General features: G+C 40.0%; 1 protein-coding gene across 1 annotated transcript; it reads right to left on the bottom strand.

Annotated features, from left to right (window-relative positions):
* Window positions 1-3,363: 3,363 nt before the first annotated feature.
* On the bottom strand, window positions 3,364-5,407 carry dlx2a (distal-less homeobox 2a). Its single transcript, XM_041807476.1, has 3 exons — window positions 4,924-5,407; window positions 4,418-4,602; window positions 3,364-4,282 (listed from the first exon to the last, which is right to left on the bottom strand). The coding sequence occupies exons 1-3, from the start codon at window positions 5,240-5,242 to the stop codon at window positions 3,956-3,958; spliced, it is 831 nt and encodes a 276-aa protein (XP_041663410.1). The 5' UTR covers window positions 5,243-5,407; the 3' UTR covers window positions 3,364-3,955.
* Between the last annotated feature and the right edge of the window lie 13,848 nt (window positions 5,408-19,255).

The following is a 19,255-nucleotide window of genomic DNA, read 5'->3' as shown; positions in this document are numbered from 1 at the left end:
ACATTCATTCGTTCCCTGCTTATCCCAATGAAACCATTATATTACATCTGATGTATTCTTCTGTATTTTATTTTTAAAAACCTGCACAGCAGCTTCATAAAGAAATAATCTGCCCTAGTTTGTTTACATTGTGTTACCCTTGTAGAACACCATTCAGCCCCCATTGTTGTTTAAATTCAAACTCCCAACATATGCAGCCCTTTGTGAGCAAGCCTACGCAGGCAGGCAGCCTGTATGTATATTTCGATAGCATTAAGATGTAATATGAATGGTGCTGCAGCTCTAGCACACATAAATGTGCCTACCTAAGCCTTAGAAAAGGCGCAGCTGCACATCCAAGAGGGTCAGTGTTATTTCGCTGTATTCTCCCCTTGATTATACGAGCTGAGCCCATCAAACCCAGCATAATTACAGTAATTTCGCCCTTATTTATTCTAATGCAGTTTCCTATCTCTGAGGTAATTATGAGCCCTTTTTTCGCACGGAGGATCTTTCTGCGTTCACAAAGGAGATAGTGCTCTGAAAGAAAATTTGCAGCAGCAAAAGAAGCGAAAAAAAATAAGCGAAATAGGTGAGCTGTCATTTCGTCACCGTTCCTCTTAGACTTAGACTTATGTCTAAGGCTGGCAAATTGCTTGCAGGTGTACACAACATCACGGAGTTTTCTGTCAATGCGGAGAGGAGGCTTCAAAATTAGCAGAGCACAATAAGAGTAATGAGAGCAGAGGCTGGATTAAAGCACATTTGTGTGCTTGCTTTTCCTTACATTTCCTTCTGCTGTGCACCTTTCTTAGCTATCAGACATTTTGCACATTAAAGAAATAGGCTGCACATCAAAAATGTACCTTAAACTGAAGATGTAAGGTAAAATAGCTAATGCTTTACGTTTTACCCAACATTCAATGATCTGGCTGAGAACAGAGCGTGTAAACATGATAAAAATTGCATCTATCTAAATGCATTCAGACGTCCTGGTCCTTTCAGTTGATATTCAAGAAATAAAAATCAACAATACCCACCTTTAAGGCTTGAAATTGAAGAGACAAAGCTCCCTCAGATGGTCAGAAAGCATGCAGCATTCTGTCTGAGCAGCAGCATCCTGCAGCAAACACCAAACCGAGCGCTTAAATCCCACAAAACATGTCCCATGTGTCGGTGCAAGCTTCACCAGCAGCAGAGTTCAGAATATGACTGAAAATGTCTGCTTTATTTCCCCTCTTTATAGCTGATAGGGGAGAAAAAATGTAGATTATTAGCATAAATGTTTACTCCTCATTACGCTGATGACATTGTGCACTCGAGATCTTGGTAATCTTTGGGGGGAAATTATGAGTAATTTTTTAAAATTTAAAGCAGCAGTTACCATGCAATTCAGGCTAATTCTGCGTAGGCTCCACACGGATATAATTATCGTTGAGTCAAGATGTTAGGCTAAAAACTATGCATTGATATTCCCATTTATTATGTACATGCGACTTTGACAATGTTGGTGCTTGAAATAGCGGGAAATTGTCTTGTGTAAAAAAATAACACCCCATATTAGGACATCTAAAATTGCGAAGAATTATATAGTAATTGCAGGCTTTCAGATTTGAAAGCCGGAATGCTCAAACCGAAGCAAATGTGGATGAAATTACAGATCAGGGTATAAATTAGGATAGGGGGTATGGCATTTACAAGTTGCCTAGAAAAATGCTAAAGTCTAAAATAAATAACAGCAGCACTAATCTGTGGAGGCAGTCACATGGAGAGAGAAGGCAGACAGGTTTGAATTTTTTAAGGGGAAAAAACAAGCTTAAATAAAACTGTTATTTTGCCTATAATGTGCATGCTTGCAATAATGAATTCTCTTACATACTGTGTAGTATTTAATCTAACAACGTCCACATAAATGGGCCTGTATAGCTTACATAGATGTAATTCTGCAGCATGTCCAGGATCTTATCTTGTCAGCTCCAGGGAGGAGGCTCCATCATGGAGATATGGCAACCGCTGACAAGCTCCAGTCCTAATTATGTACAAGGAAACGATCCCACTTTATGGCTCGTGGTCGTTTGAAGGGAAGCGTGTGGGACAGACAGTGATAATCATGACTTTGTACTAATAATAATCCCCCCACTCTATCTGTCTATTCATCCCTGTGAGCCAAAATATACCCAAAAATAACAACACTGAACGACTTTATAATATATTGTTTGCAATAAATAACTGATATTATAATAGGGATTTATTTTAGTCGAGTGCATGTTTTCCATGTAGCTTACAGGCCCCCACACGAGCCACATAAATAATGTAGGTCAGTGTGCTCGTCTTCAGAGATCAGAGACTCTCTTTCTGAGACGTGAGAAATGTTTCCATGATGTTGTAGCTTCAGGCTATCTTGGACCCTGTAACACTCTTTTTCTCTTGTTAGACAGAGTTCATAAAACGTCTGGAAAGCGGCTTTCTGACTCCACAGAGTCTGAGGAGCTTGTGAAAACTCACTGCCACCCTCGTCTTTCCCTTTCTCATGCCAAGGCGTGTTTTTGTGTTGTGTGGCCTCAGCCTCCGCTGAGCCTGCCAGTCTGCGCCCCGGGTTTAAGCCTCTGAACAAGCTTCTGATCATCTCTTGACGAAGCTGATAAAATATATTAAAGCAGGGAGAGCTTCTGCGTTATCTCACACCTGCACATCTTTATGAAAGCAGATGAATGCTATCAATTACAAATTACATTTTTTTCATCGTCTAATATAACGTTTTTAATTGTTGTAACGTGTCTGAAAAGTGAACGTCCAACTAGCTTAAAGTTCAACCGTTAGTTCTTGTTAACAGCTAATCAACGGTTGCCAAATAAGGTTAGCATAAGCTAGGCTATAACTGTGTAAACTGCACCTTTTTGCGTTGTAATTATTAAACTGTTTTAAGCCATTAAAAATAAAACGAATGCTTATAATATTTACAATAACGTTTTTTTTTTAAACAATTGTGACATAATTATTACAACGGTTCAGTTACGGGTTAAAATGAAGATTTTCCTTAAGAGATACCGTAGTAGAAAGCTGCTAAGCTAGCTTGACGTCCTGTATTTTTAAAATAAGCGATAAGAATTGTGCTGAATTTACATGCACACTAAGAGGTTGTATAATTAAAGAATACCAAAACAGACATTTAAATTATTTTAAAGCAAGTGAGATAGGACACCTTCCTCCGTGTCCTTCATTGATACAGTGATGGTTTAGCAAAGGAAAGCAGGAATACATTTGCACAGAAACATTTTTTATTTAAATAACGTCTGGCCATATATAGAACACTGCTAAAATAAATAAGACAAAATTACAAATTAAATGTGATACAAGAAAATCAGAGGGTGTGACAATCAGTAGCTCATGGTGGATAATTATGAATTTGCACCAATAGCCTAAAAATAAGCCAAAGCAACATGGGCTATCAAACAAAAGCTGTGATAAAATATTTACAAACGTGGATTGAGTCAGACACACGTCCCCCACTTTATTCAACTCAGCTAATGACATGGAATGGAATGGATAAAAATAAGCTATTTTCCGTACAACAAAATGAGGTCATATTGAAAAAGGCACGATACAGTTAACTTGTGCTACATTAGTGACAGGTTGTCCCGTGATGAATGTGTTTGATTCTCTGAAAATGGCAAAAAAGTGACATCCGCGTAAAAGTAGGCTTGCGCCCAGGCTGTGATTGCTTTGGGTAATAGTGGTTCATTCACTCCTCGACATAAACAAAATAAATAAATACAAAAATAACTGTAGAAATCTGTGTCTACCATTTGCGAAAACTGGCAAGGTCCATGAACCTGTCTGGTTCCATTAACTTCTAGGCTATATTTTTTGCGCGTAAAGTTCGCATTGCGCACAAACGAGGTCTGCTAAATAAAGGTATTGGCATTTTTCATTTTTCACCAGTATTGTCCGATTTAAACCCGATGTTGTTTTTGTTTCAGAATATCGTCCCAGCGCTTATGGCGGAGTTGTGGTGGTGCTGGACCAGAGGAGGCTGCAGATGCGTAGTAGAGTTCGTGGCTGAGTACCAGGAATAGTTTGCCAAAAACGATGAAGGCGCAGTCGTGTTGGGAGGGCTGCTGCTCTGAGGTAAACTGGAGTTGACACTGTTCATTCTTTGAGTCTGTGGAAAGTCCCAGGCAGTAGTTGGCGGAGAAGTGCAGGGGGGAGATTCACTGGAAGCAACATGTTGCTCTGGGGGGATTTCTCCACTTTTCCACAACTTCTTGAACTTGGAGCGGCGGTTTTGGAACCAGATTTTAACCTGACGAAGAAACGGATGCAAGCATAAAATTGATGGTCCAATATTCTACGTGTCAAATCCATCTACGTCAGTTTTGATGTTCTGCACATCAGAGAAATGAAGCAGACATATGACAGACGTGTTAGATGTACGCACCTGTGTTTGAGTAAGGCCCAGTGAGGCTGCCAGCTCGGCCCGTTCTGGTAGAGCCAAATACTGCGTCTTTTGAAACCTCCGTTGAAGTGCTGCCAGTTGAAAGCTGGAATAAATGGTTCGAGGTTTCCTGACCTTCTTTGGTTTTCCATTAACCATCCGGATTTCTGGCTCGCTCTCCTCTTTTTCTGCAGGAACATTCAAATACAATCCATGTTACACATGTAGGATATTTTATTTTTATATTACGCATTCAGTATCATCCATTCTTCTTATAATGCATCATAAATTTTACGATGGTTATACTCGGAATAATATTTTTAGAGGTTACATGCATCTTTTATTTTTTTAATATAAAAATAATGTGGATTCAGCGTTTATTTTCAATGCCCACTTTCTATTTGCGAGACAATGAGTTCCTGTATTTTCTGGCCTCAGATTTATCTAGTTTAGTTAACATAAACATAAACAAAAGAACCCAAGTATTTCTTAAACGATCGTTCTCTTACCTGTTTCTGCAGGAGTAGGAGAGGGGTTGGAGCCATAGGAGCTGTATGCACTGTAAGATGAGTTAAACCCGAGGTCATAAGCCTTTGCGTTATATGGCAGAGTGCTCGTGGCGCTGCCGTGGTACTGGTAAGAACCGAGCTGGCTGAAAGGAGAGCCAGCGCAATGGCCCGGCTGTTGGCTGTTGTAGTAGCTGCTGTCCGTCGCCGTGGACACAGGCAGAGTTGGGGACTCCTGCGACTTGTGCAAGCTGTGGTAACTGCTTGAGGTAATCTGGTTGGAATGCATATCAGTATTTAAGTTCTCAAAAACCCCAGTCATCTTCGAGTTGGAGCGGAGGAGCCTCGAAACCTATGCGCGAAAACGGCGAAATTGCGGAACTGCAAGCTGCAAAAAACGACTGAAATCTTGGGCTGATGACACCTTTTCGTGAATCGAAACGCATCCCCCGTGTCAAGTGAGGCAAAAATGAGCCGTTGAAGGTGTGTCCCCCTCACAGTGGCCTGTGATTATCTGCCACGCTCGGTGGTGGGCGCGCATTTATGAGAGAGGGTGAGAGGGAGCGCTACTGTGTCTGAGGCGACCAATGAGTAAGGGCTGCACGACTGACTACTCCCCACCGCGTCCACCCTCCATTATTTGTTCAGGTCTGTCTGCCTCGGTTGCACTGAGTTTTTCATCAGTGCATCTAAAAAGGACCAGAGAAAGCTACAGTGGCCAAACCTGCAGGCCCATCAGTCTGCACTGTTAACTTAAACACAGATTGACGAATCTCTAAATGTGCAATAGGCCCCATGTATGGAACTTAAAATGTGACTGCAACTCATGGACAGCATGCGCTACAGACCAGAACAAAGACGCTATAAAATCAGCAACAAATTGGTCTTTTAGTAGCTCTGTGGTTTCCCCTTTATTGGATTTCACGCTTGTCATAAGCAGATTTATATCAGCACAATTATATGTTCAGAGGCACCTCAGGCGTTTTAATGATCACAGTTTAAGTCTTAAAATATTTGCAGCTCATACAAAAATAAGGCCGAGCCTTAAAGGAAAAACAAGGATACACCATCATGGGGGTTATTCTGGATGCTTGTACAAAATAAAAGCCTGTGGGTCATGCTCATGCTGAATTTACTCTTGGGTAACAAAAGGGAATAGCTACAGCGCCCCCAGGGGGTGGAGCTCAAACACACTATTTTTGCCTTTGAATACCTCTTTGTCTGCTTTTGGTGAGCAACTTCAGGGTAACAAAATCATTAACTCAAAACTATGCCAATAAGCTCACTGGGCTGTTGTTTATAAACTAAGCTTCACAAGGAGTCCAAGCCGTTATTTCCCCCTACTTTAAGTTCTCAAAAGCTAATGAAGTTCATGTGTTTGTGAGGGATTTCCACATGTTCTTTTAATCACCACAAGGTGGCAGCAGAGCTCCTTTTATTAACACAACTTGTAGCACCACTGCACTGATCTGACCAGGAAAGTGCCTCACATAATGTCATGGGTACAGCTTGATAAGGAAAACCCCTACAACAGTGACACTCAGCGTGTGGCCCTTGAGCCACACGTGGCTCTTTTGTACTAATCTGTGGCTCTTTTATGTCTTTATTTGAAATAATTTCCCCCCAGAAAACCTTATAAGAGGTCAACTTTAACCTCGGAAATTATACAATGAAAGTAGCATTAATCTGTTTGTTTCCCAGTCTTGTACAGTTGATTTAAAATGTCAACTATTTGCACCCCCCCCCCCCCCCCCAAGCCTAAGTTTGCCACTTCTTTTGCCCATTTTCACCAGGTTTTTTTTTCCTTTTTGGTCCTGCTTTTTGCTATTTGCAATTTTTTTTCCATTGAATGCCACTTTTTCTTTCCCGTTTTTTGTCATTTTTTGTCATATGTTTACAGTTTTTTGACCATGTTTGCCACCTGTAACTCATTTTTTAAACAATTTTGCCACTCTTTCTCCCAATTTTTTTTTTGCCAATTTTCACCTATTTTTTGCAACTTCTTTGGCAGTTTTTGACCATTTTCATTCATTTTTAACTCATGTTTGCGAAGTTTTTACCATTTTGACCAATTTTGCCACCTGTAACTTGTTTTTTTTTGTTATCATTTTGTTGCCATTTTTCACCAGTTTCTGCTTCCCTTAGCTAGCATTTTGTTATTTTCAAAATTACCCCCCTTTTTGCCATTTTTTTGCCTCTTCTTGCACATTTAAGCTGCCTTTTGCCATTGAATGCCACTTTTGCCCATTTTAGTTATTCATTTTGACCACATTTTACTGTTCTTTTATTTATTTATTTTTTTAACCATTTTTGCCACCTGTAACTTTTTTTTAACCAATTTTTGCAAATTTTTCTCCCCATTTTTACCAACTTTCACACATTTTTTGCCACTTCTTTATTGTATTTTGACCATTTCAGCACTTTAACTATTTTACCACCACTTTAACCCGTTTTTGCCACTTTTCGCCACTTAGATTGTGGCTTGCAAAGGCATTTTTAAAACAATTTGGCTCTTCAGTTGAGCAGGGTTGAGTTACACTGCCCTACAATAAAACATGAGCCACTGTATGAAGCAAATACTTTTTAAAATCAAACCTATCAACCACATGAAGGGCTTTGGTGACAAAAAGGTTGATCTTTGTTAAAATGTTCTTAATATTTTAAATAACATCTAATGTAAATGGCAACTAAGGCCACAAAGACAGTGCCCAAAAACAATAGTATTTCAAAAAGCCCTTTGGTGCATGGCTGTATAACACACATTCCATATTTTTATTTGTGTGTTTAATAATTACCAGTCTTTTGGATGGAAAGCTGATGATCATCTATTCAAGGCAAATCTCAAACTTTCAATCCAGTGGAACTAAATTTTGATTAACAGTCATTTGAAGCCAACAAATGCCAAACAGTCTAGCTGCATACTGTTCAGCTCCGACCGCCAATCTCACTGACAGTTCATCTGAGACACCATCACTTTCAGAATGGAAATGCACGCCAAAACTTTCAAAATGAAATCTGATCAACCTTACATATAGCTTCAAGGTCAGGGTCAGCATACCAGAAGTTAAACGCCAAAAACCTGATTACAAAACCTCATTCCAAATGCCTAATAAAGCAGAGGATGGATGACCCTGATGAAGGCCACGTTCTGAAACACGTCGGCTAATAAAGTTGTTCTCTAAACTACAAATGTTGCTGGAGATTTCTGTTCTCTAATAAAGCAGAGTAAACAGTCTGCTCAAAGGAAAAATCTTGTCCTATGTGAAAACATTCTAACAGGACCAGTGTAGCTTATGTAGCTCCATTAGCTGCGTAAGCTATGTAGATAATGGAACTAAGAAGCGAACATAGCTCAAGCTAAACTCAAAATGCAGCTAGGTAAGCTACATATCTACATTATTTGCATAGTTAAATTAACTTTTAGCTACATTTGCTCAGGCTGTCGTTGCTAGCTGAGCTCACAAAGCAGTTATGTAGGCCATGTAGGCTATTTATGTAGCTACATTAGCTGTAGCAAGGTGAGCTTTAGCAAATGTAGCTACCTACACAGGTTTATGTAGTAACTTTAATAACATAGCTAATGTCGCTATGTTAACTTTAGTTAAAGCTAGAAAAGCTAAAGCGAGCCACTGTTCGTGTAACTGGATTCAACCCCTGATCTTCTGTTTATAAAATGTTTCTTAGGCTGCAATGTTTGCAAAGTGTTTTTTTTAATGAATGTAATTGTGAGAGGTTGTTTATGACTAAAGTTGCTTTTTTTTTTTTTTTTTAAATTTGAAATATGTTGCGCCGGCAAATTACAGCACTCCCTCTCTGATATACACTGTCTTAGATGAACTATCTGTGAGAGTGACTGTCAGAAATGTACAGTCTGCAGCCAAACCCTGCTGAACAGATGAACAGCTAGACACATTACATTACAAATATGTACAGTAGGGATGTGATTGTTTGCACTGTTGATTTTTTCTGTGACACCTTGAAGGAGTCCTTTTTCTTAACTGTAAACATGAGTAAGTCACACCAATTACAGTAATCATAGCCTTTCATGTTTCTGAAGACTTAACGGAGATAAACCAAGGGTAAAATATTCACATACTTCAGTGGGTGAATTTAAAAAGCTTCCATGGCTAAAAAACAAGGAGCATCCTCTGAAAAACGCACAAGTTGTCAGATATTTTAGGGAGGATTTCACAATCTGAGTTCAACAGCAGAACAGCATCATCCTTCCAACCAGACTTTAACTTCAGCCTCCTTCCTTTGACAGAAGGCTGCATAGAGAACTAATGCCTTCCACACTGTTCCTCTGTCCACTTTTTTAGCTCCTCTCTTTTTTCTTTACAAATGCAAAAGCATTCAGGTTCCCCTAAAAACACTCTCAGGTCAACTGTATCTTTTATTTGAGATTTTTTTAATGTTGGATAAATCATTAACATTGTTTTTAATTTTAGTAAGGTTCCTTCTTTGTTAAACCAGATATCACATATTTACCTTTAGATGAGGAGATTTTAAAATCCCCACTTGTCTGCCCTCTTCACAGCCTGATCTAAGGCCTGTTGAGTATGAGATGCATGTTTTTTCCCTCTCCTGCAGAGGGCGCCATCATCCACAAATAGGGATTTCCCAACTCTTTGTTGAACATTTTGAAAGGTGTCATTAATCATAACATTAAAAAGACCAGGCTGATGGCTGAACCTTGTGGTGTAACATTGTCAGTGTAACTTCAGAGTCAGTTCCCCCTGTTTCACCTGAAGAGATCAATGATTCAGGAAATACTTAATCCAATAAACATTCTGTCAGACAGCATTACTGCGCTTAAGTAACATACCCTTCCTCCACATGGAGTCTATGCTTCTTCTATATCTAAGAAAACTCTTATTGCAGTCACATTATTAATAATGGCCTTTTTATATCCTAGTCCAAGACTATAAAGGGTTAAAGTTAGTACAAATTAAATGGAAAAAAGTGGAGGTGATAAAAACCCATGTGAATTAAAATTGAAGCGATAAATTATGAATTGATTTGATGGATTTGAGGTTGATTTGATGAAATTGATGCAATTTGATAAAAATAGAGGCAAATTTGATCATTTTTATTGTTTTTCATTCATAATTAACAGCACAAACATTTTCACAAATCATTTAAGGAAAGAGGCGTCACGGGTGAAAGTAACAAAAAGTTACTGGTAAAAATTAGGGTAATGAAAATGAATGTGATTTGACTTATTAAGCATAGAAAATGCTGGATAATTAAAACATGTTACAATAAAAATGTAGAAATAGAGCAAAAATAAATGTAAAAAATACAAATTAAAAATAAAATTGGTAATCCTGTAATAAATAATCCAATTTCATTATCATACTTCCGGTTTGAAAATACTTGGAGTATTTGAGAATATTTGAGTTTATGAAATAAAAAGCAAAACAATCACATTAAATTATTCTAATGGGTTGATTTATACACTTAGCATGGACTAATATGCAATGCCAGATTGACTGGCTGGCCGTATGGTGACGTGGCTGCCATATTGCCAGAGGCAGGTCAGTTATGCAGCAACACTAGTAGACAAGGAATATGCACTTGTGTGTTTTTTTTTTTTTTTTTTTTGGATAAAAAAATAATATACGCCATGATTTTAATAAAATAAATCAATATACACTTACTGGCCTTTTTATTAGGTACACCTGTGCAATTGCTTAACACAAATAGCTAATCAGCCAATCACATGGCAGCAACTCAATGCATTTAGGCATGATTACGTGGTCAAGACGACTTGCTGAAGTCGTCTTGACCACGTTCTGAAGGCAAAAAAGGGTCCAACCCAGTGCTAGCAAGTTGTACCTAATAAAGTGACCAGTGAGTATTGTCTTATGACTTTTAACTTCACTTTGAGCCTGTTCAAAATTGACTAAAAAGATAAACATCCCTTCAGCCAACAGCACAGACTCAGTGTTTTAGATACATGACAACACAGCTGTTATATTTTCATTCAGCGCCCAATTAAATAGTTGAAAAACAGTTATTTCTACTCACCAGCTTGATGATCATACCCAAATAGCTGTTTTTAATGCCGATATTTTCTCCACTGTAGCTGAGCAGCTGGTAAAGGGGATCCACGGGGTGTTCAATGACCCAGAAATGATCATTAATGACATCACAGATGGTTACAGCTTTTATCATAGATTTTAAATTGAGCACAGCCCCCGCCCAACTTGGCTTTCAACACAGAAGAACATTTTTTGTATGTTTTCGCATCTTTTTTTGTTCAGGCAATGTTTTATATAGTTTTCTAGTATATAACAAAACACTACCCTGTAAAATAATAAAACACAGTGTTTTTATTAGTCAGAAATCACGGATTTACTTTGATATTAAATGCAAAAGCTCCTATACATTATTGAAAGCTGACCATTCCTTATTCTAAGTATAGCAGGCTTTTAGTATCCTGAGCTTTAACTTTTAACTGTCATGTCTAGAATAAGATAAACAGGAGAGGCTGTGATGTGTCCAACTCTGAACAAGGCACATGTTTTGGGATCTTACACCGAGGATATTCTCTGTACATGCAGTACATTACTGTACAGTCCAGTCCATATAATGACAGTGCAGCCTGTTTCATCATTCCAGCCCCTTTGTTTCCATTAGAGAGGTTGTGAAGAAAAAAACGATAATAGCTGGCTGATATTGACATTTAGTCTTTAGGAATCGAAGTGCACCAAATAGGAAGTCATTGTGAAACATAACAACCCTGACATTATGAGACGCTATTGATCCTGAGCATCTGTTATCTTCTGGGGTTTTTTTGTGCGTTGCAGAAAGCAAACAAAAGCTGAGATCTTTTCAGAGGCGCACCATTAGCACACCATGAGTCGAGGCTTCAGAAATGCGAACAGAAGTCAGGGCTCAATAGAGACATAGCAGGACATCAACATACTATAGTGCCATGAATATACAGTGTTTACAGTCTGCAGTGGAAACACTGGAAAAATGACACTTTTTTATTCAGGTGCACATAGAAAGGAAATAAATGACTAAGACTGGGTTTGATATTAATGAAACAGCCTATTTTAATGAAAAAGTAAAGTAGTCCTCAGTCTCTAGTAAACAGAGACAACAATGTTCAAATCATCTTTGCAGGGAAGGCAACAGATGTGGTCAGGAAGTTGACAAAACACACACTGCGGCAACAGACAAAGGAAACACGTTGTACCACTCGACACCCTGCTGAGGTTCACCACAAAGACTGTTCTGCAACTTTTGCGTTTTGTTGTGAGAGTCTAGTTGGTTCTTGTTTTGTCTGGTGGGAATCTAATCTCCTTTTGACGTTCCATAAAGATAAAGTGAAAACAGTTTTTTTTCTTTGTAATTTATAAAAAAAGAAAAATATCACATTGATGTAAGTATTCAGACCTGTTACTCAGTGTGCAGTTGAAGCCCCTTAGCCAGCAGTTACTGCCCCCTAGTCATTTTGTATATGCCACAACAAGCTTTGGCACCTGGATTTGGAGATTTTCTGCCATTATTCTTTTCAAATATTCTCAGTAAGGTTGAGTGGGTACTGCTGGTGGACAAGCATTTTCAGGTCTCTTTTGAGATGTTTGATAGGGTTCAAGTCAGGCCTCCTGTTGGGCCTCTCTTGGACAGAGGTCCCCAGCCAAGGACTGGTTTCATGAAAGAAAACATTTTCATGGACCAGGGATTAATGTCCATCCATCCATTCTCTATACTGCTTATCCCATTTGGGGTCGCGTGGGGGCTGGAGCCTATCCCAGCTGTCATTAGGTAAGAGGCAGGGTACACCCTGGACTGGTTGCCTGTCAATCACAGGGCTGACATATAGAGACAGACAACCAGGCATGCTCACACTGACACCTACAGCCAATTAAGAGTAATCAATTAACCTAACAAGCATGATTTTAGTGGTGGGAGGGAACCGGAGTACCCTGAGAGAACCCATGCGTGCACGGGGAGAACATGCAAACTCCGCACAGAAAGGCCCTGACCAGGAAGCGAACCAGGGACCTTCTTGCTTGCTGTGTGCCACTGTGCAGCCCAGGGATTATGTGTGGGAGATAAATATACCAAAACTAGAAAAGCACTCGGAGAGCGCAGACCTCCAACATTAGTCCTACCTCCTAGTAGTGTACACTCCTTTTACAAAGTCCTGGATCTATCCCCCATGTACCCCCCACCATAGCATTTGCTGATGACTCCCTCCCCGGTGGGGTAGGCACGCAGTGGGGTAAATCATTGGCTTTGCTACGGGTGGGCTGTCATGTCGTAAGCGTTGCCTGCTGGTGCCAACAGATGCACTGACAGTCTCACCCATGGTCTCACTGGACAACTGGAAATCATGGCAGAGGGTGAATATTCCTCTATTCCTCCCAGCATTGTGTGTCTTTCTCTGTTATGCTCCGACTCGTCTCCTCGACCGAGCGTGCGTCTTTCAAATTCTATAAACTCCAAAACTTTGAATAGAAACACACCCAAAATGCCAGTGAGATTGAAGTTGCTTATGTCCGCCATCTCCTGGTGTAAAGTGGTGACAGCTCAAACCTCCACCATTAGCCTTGTCTCCCAATAGTACGGAATCCTCAAAAAAATTCCTGGATCCAGACAGTGATCTGGATCACTCCCAAAATCTAATCAGTTCTTCCTTATACCATTTATGACATTTCCTGAAAATATCGTCAAAATCCGTCTACAACTTTTTGAGTTATGTTGCTAACAAACAAACTAACAAACGAACAAATGAACAAACCCACCCGATCACATAACCTCCTTGGCGGAGGTACTAAAATGATTCAAACAGCATAAGTGCGAAAAAATACAACTCAATGCAGACTAAGTGAGAATTGTGAGAATCACCTTTCACAGTTGTCCCTTATTTTGAATATGAATCCTGCCATTGTCTTTTAAATGCAGCTTTCTTTTTTTGGAAGTCATAGGCTCTACTCTTGTCTACTTGCAAGGAAACTCTCTAATGATGTTTGTTTTTTTACTCATTTTAATGTGCCTAGTCAGTCTCTCAGTCCCTCCCGCTGAAAAACATCCCCACAGCATGATGCTGCCACCACCATGCTTCGCTGTCGGGATGGTATTGGGCAGGTGATGAGGGGTGCCTGGTTTCCTCCAGACATGACATTCAGAATTGAGGCCAAACAGTTCAATCTTGGTTTCAGTGGATCAGAGAATTCTTTAGGTGCTTTTTGCAGAGCTCAGACTGGTGGAAGGCTGCAGTGATGGTTGTCCTTCCCAAACTTTGTCCCATCTCCATCTCAGTCACAGTGACTATTGAGTTCTTGGTCACCTCTTACTAAGGCCCTTCTTCCCTGACTTGCTCAGTTTGGCCAGGTGACCAGCTCTTGAAAGTCCTGCTTGTGCCAAACTTCTTTCATCTGAGAATTATGAAGGGCAATTTGCTCTTAGGAACCTTCAGTGCGGCAGAACTTTTTGTGTAGACTTCCCAGATCTGTGCATGCAGTCCTTTGACCTCATGGCTTGGTTTTTGCTCTGATATGCACGGTCAGCTGTGAGGCCTTCTATATAGAGGTACCTTTCCAAATCGTGTTTTTGTTACATCTGCAAACATTTCTAAAATTCAGTTTTCACTTTGTCATTATGGGGTATTAAATGTAGAAATGAGAACGAATGGATTTAACCCAATGTAGCATCAGGTTTCAGCATAAAAAATCTGAAGAAAGGGAAGGGGTCCCCCATTCTGATGTGTCATAAGTTTGACTACATGAACACTCCACAAAAATAACACCATTATAATATAACAGGATGTCTTGTGTTCCTGCGTAAATGGACTTGGATGTGGTAAATGGGTCTGATGTGTTTTTCCATGAAGGCCTACTCTTGGCCCCCAGAGGCAGTAATGGCTCTGTTGTGTTAATGCAGGCAGGTTTCTCGCTCAGCAGAGTGATTTGGCTGTTGGTAGATTCTCTCCGCTGATCTCCTGCTGGGTCTATTGGAGCATTCATCACCTTGGCAACTCACCCTTTCAGTCAAATCACATTACTGCAAGATTTTTCAGCCCGGCTTAAAAGTTTAAATACCTCCATGAAATGCTTTCATGCAGGTGTTGAGGGGTTTATCCATCCATTGTTTTACTAAGTGTTTTTGAGCATTATCCAAAGATACTGAGTCAGCAAATAAAACTTCTGCAGTATGAGTATACATTGGCTAAATGTGCAAACATGGAAATGGTTCAGCGAGTGTTTCTTGACCTTCTTGTCTTAAAGGTTGAGCCTGTGCTGCACCACACCGGACATGAGAGGAGCAGAAGTTGGAGACCCTCAATGTGACGTTGGTGATTGAGCATGTGTTTCCTTAGAATTAGTCATGGGGTCTTTTCCCCCCAAAGAGAAGTTATTTTTAACAACAAAAGCTGTAATGACGAGCACAGCCAGACAATAACAATTGGAAGGAAGTGTTCAGTTTGGGCACTTATGAGATGTACGTCTCATATTTGATGCTCCAGTACAGGACATACTGACCTACTTACACTTTTATGTCATATATCTATAAACTAATGAGGTCTACTTCACAATACGATCTTTAGTTAACTTATAGGAAGGAAGTCACACTCAATCAGTTGCTAAGGAATATTATTTTTATGCATCTATCAGATTTAAGTGTTTGCATCATCCTCAGCAGGTTGGAAAACATTAACAACCTTTTTTTCTTATGAAAACAAAACATGAAAACTCACTGAAGGAAATTAAAAAATGCATGATGGCTCATGTGAAAACACCCGACACAGCTCTCATTTCCTCAACAAGACTTTTTTTTAAAGGAGTCTCTGGTAAATTGAAATTCCACACTCAGGTGAATTCCGACGTGCATCATAACATGATTGCCATGACACAATAAGAATTCTTTTGTGGACAAAAATATGTAAAAAAAAAAAAAGATACTTTAATGTTGCAAGTTTCACAAAGGAATCCCCAGAATTCCCTGTGTAATCGGCACGGCCAGCCTGAGAAAGAATTCAGAGAGGTCTGAGAGGTCCTGCTCCCTCCATTGTTGATTCAGCGGCACACCCCCCACCCAGGACCCATAAAAGGAAGCAGTCCTTTGTGTGTGGGGAGTGGAGCAGATTTACTGTGGATGGTCTCCCTACAAAGGACCTCAGCGCTGTCACAACAGGACCAGGATCAGCTGCTCCCACTTTCACACAGTGTGATTTAACGCTGAGCTGCTTCACAGAGCCACTGATGCAGACGCAGCTCCCGCAGTCACTCAGCATCCATGTTTATCAATGGTAAAGCAGCAAGAAGTTTGTGGACACCGTCTCTGGATAAAGGCGTCCTTAAGATTACATTACGTTTGCTTTTAAGATTGCTAAAGAGACCATTTTTTAAAAATATTTGTATTCAGGATAAAACTGACTTCCTGTGACCTTCTATCAGTTGATTCCGATCACTGTATTGCATCCTTGCATACACTTATTGTACGGCATTGTGATGTATTGAATCATATTTTATGACTTTGCATAAGACAGTATTAAATCATTTTGCATTGCATTGTATCTCATCACATCACACTGTATGGCTGTCAATCATATCATACTGTATCTTATTGTTACCTCCGCCAAGAAGGTTATGTGATCAGGTAGGTTTGTTCGTTGGCTTGTTAGCAACATAACTCAAAAAGTTGTGGATGGATTTTGATGACATTTTCAGGAAATGTCAGAAATGGTATAAGGAAGAACTGATTAGATTTTGGGAGTGATCCAGATCACTGTCTGGATCCAGGAATTTTTCAAAGGATTCTGTACTATTGGGAGATATGGCTAATGGCGGAGGTCTGCGCTGTCACCACTTTACACCAGCAGATGGTGGACAAGAGTAACTTCAATCCCAGCATCGTTTTGGGTGTGTTTCTATTCAGAGTGTTGGAGTTTATGGAGTTTGAAAGACGCACGCCCGGTCGAGGAGATGAGTTGGAGCGTAACAGAGAGAAAGACAGCAAATTGTAGCAAGAATACTCACAATGCTGGGAGGAATAGAGGAATATTCACCCTCTGCCATGACTTCCAGTTGTCCAGTGAGACCATGGGTGAGACTGTCAGTGCATCTGTTGGCATCGGCAGGCAACGCTTACACCATGATCGTCCATCTGTAGCAAAGCTGATGTTTTGTCTCACCATGTTTCCACCCACCGGGGAGGGAGTAAGCGGGAAGGCTGTGGCGGGGGTCACATGGGGATGGATCCAGGATTGTGTTTTTTTAAAGGATTCTTAATTATTGGGAGATAGGGCTAATGGTGAAGGTCTGCACTCTCTGAGTGCTTTTCTAGTTTTATATTCAGATTCAGACAACTTTATTTATCCCAAAGGGCAATTCAGTTTTTGCAGTCTACCCAGACCATTCATACAATCACAAACAGTAAACAATATATGGTATCCTATGGTAAAACAATCTTCTGCCTCACATTGCATGATAGGGTATTGTATGGGCGTCTTATGTGGCAGTCTATCGCATTGCTTCTTCTATTATCATATGGCAGTCTATTGCATTGAATCATAATGTGTAGAAAGGCAGTCATTGGTATCATAATGACCCTATTGCATTGTTTCCTATCGCAGTCTATGGCAGGGATTCTCAAACTTTTCAGGGCTAGGAACCCCTTACAAGGCAGAACATTTCCAAGGACCCCCACATAACCCTCAAGCTGGTTGAACATGTTAACTGCCATTTGTACTCCTAGATGCTGTATTTTAAACTCTTCAACCTAAATACGAGCTCTTGTCCTATTGAGTGTGGCTTCTTACTTTTTCAATCCTTTGAGCAGCCAAACAAGAAGTCCTGTGTGCTTTTTCTAAGGTTGTGGTCAGGTTCACCTTTCATGTCTTCTGGAGGATGTAGTCCTCACCCTTTCGACACAGAAAGCTTTAGTTTTGTCCTTAAACTCTGCATGCTGTTATCAGATGACACTTTAGCTTGGCTGGCTTCATTTGATAACACATGAAGACATTTGCCATCATTTGATGAAGTAGACACGTTTAAATATTTATCCATTGTTGCCAGCTGGAGCTGCACACCAAATGTGACTGATGGGTGATGAGTGATAGATTTATGTATATGTCACAATCATATCTGAGTTTTTATTGGCCCAAAACTGACATATGAGGGAGTCAGTGGTTTAGTGTGGTTGTTTTATGGCACTGTGGTCTCATATGCATTTATTTGCTTTTTAATGACATGGCATTACTTCAATAATTTACTTGGAATTATTTCAAGGACCCCCAAGCTGTGGCTCGCAGACCCCCAGGTGTCCCCGTACCCCAGTTTGAGAACCACGGGTCTATGGTATTGTATCATACTGGTGGTTCAGGACCCAAAAGTTGGTCACAACGCCCTTTCAGTGGGTCGTGGTTGTGTGTCTGGGAAAAAAATGGTGCCAAATTGTCTATGAGACTCCATAAAACATACATGATTTGTCCTGTTTCATTGTTTTGTTACACATTTTGTACTGTCTTAGGCCCATGCTCTACTATTTCTTATTAAAATCTTCTGATTGATCAAAAAAATCTCCAAGATTTGGGTCCCAATTCTCCTTGAGGAGTTGATGGTAGGTCCCATTACTCAACCAGCTGAGAACCACTGATCTATCCTATCTTTTTGTATGGCAGTGTATCACATGGCATTGCATTGTGCTGTACTGTAACTTAGAACATTCTGTTTTTCTTATATACAGTGCTTTTTTGGGGGGGGGGGGGGCTTTTCGTGTCTTTATTTGATAGAAGAAGGACAGAGGATAGATTTGGAAACAGGGAAGAGAGTGGGGAGAGACATGCGGTGAGGGGGCACAGGCCGGATTCTAACCCGCGCCGCCCGCATACATGGATAGCGCCTTAAACCACTTGACCATCTGCACCACCTTATTGACAGTGCTTAACAAATTTATTAGACCACCTGTCATATTTGTCTCAAAGACCATCCAGCATCATGAAGTGCTTTCATGCGGACTCTTTCATTTTCAGTTAGCTCTCCACGTTTTACCATTTTCACAGGAATGAGGGATTTCAAACTGAATTCACCTTTTTCCACCCAAATTTGAGCCGGCTCACTGGGCTTCTCTGAGAGGTCAGAAATGAATCAAGCATAACATTCAACCAAAAAAACTCATTTTTCTATTCAGGAATGCAAGTAAATAAGTATAATTTGACATATTAATCAAGAAATGATAATGTGCTTTACTATTTTTTCAGTTTTTTTGTAAATCAATAAATTTGAAAATTCATGGATAATAACAATAATGATATTTTAGCATTAAAAATATAATTTGGGTTAAAGAGCTTCTACGTATTGGTGTGTTAACCATTGCA

Source organism: Cheilinus undulatus, linkage group 15 (genome assembly GCF_018320785.1).
Source record: "Cheilinus undulatus linkage group 15, ASM1832078v1, whole genome shotgun sequence".
Taxonomy (NCBI): domain Eukaryota; kingdom Metazoa; phylum Chordata; class Actinopteri; order Labriformes; family Labridae; genus Cheilinus; species Cheilinus undulatus.
The sequence above is the reverse complement of the archived record's forward strand: the minus strand, read 5'-3'. Positions and strand labels throughout refer to the sequence as shown.

Excerpts from the sequence above, each read along its gene's own strand:
- dlx2a (XM_041807476.1), bottom strand. The coding sequence starts at position 5,242 with ATGACTGGGGTTTTTGAGAACTTAAATACTGATATGCATTCCAACCAG. Across the intron at positions 4,603-4,923 it reads TCCTACTCCTGCAGAAACAG|AAAAAGAGGAGAGCGAGCCA; the intron begins GTAAGAGAACGA and ends ATGTTCCTGCAG. Across the intron at positions 4,283-4,417 it reads TGGGCCTTACTCAAACACAG|GTTAAAATCTGGTTCCAAAA; the intron begins GTGCGTACATCT and ends TTTCTTCGTCAG.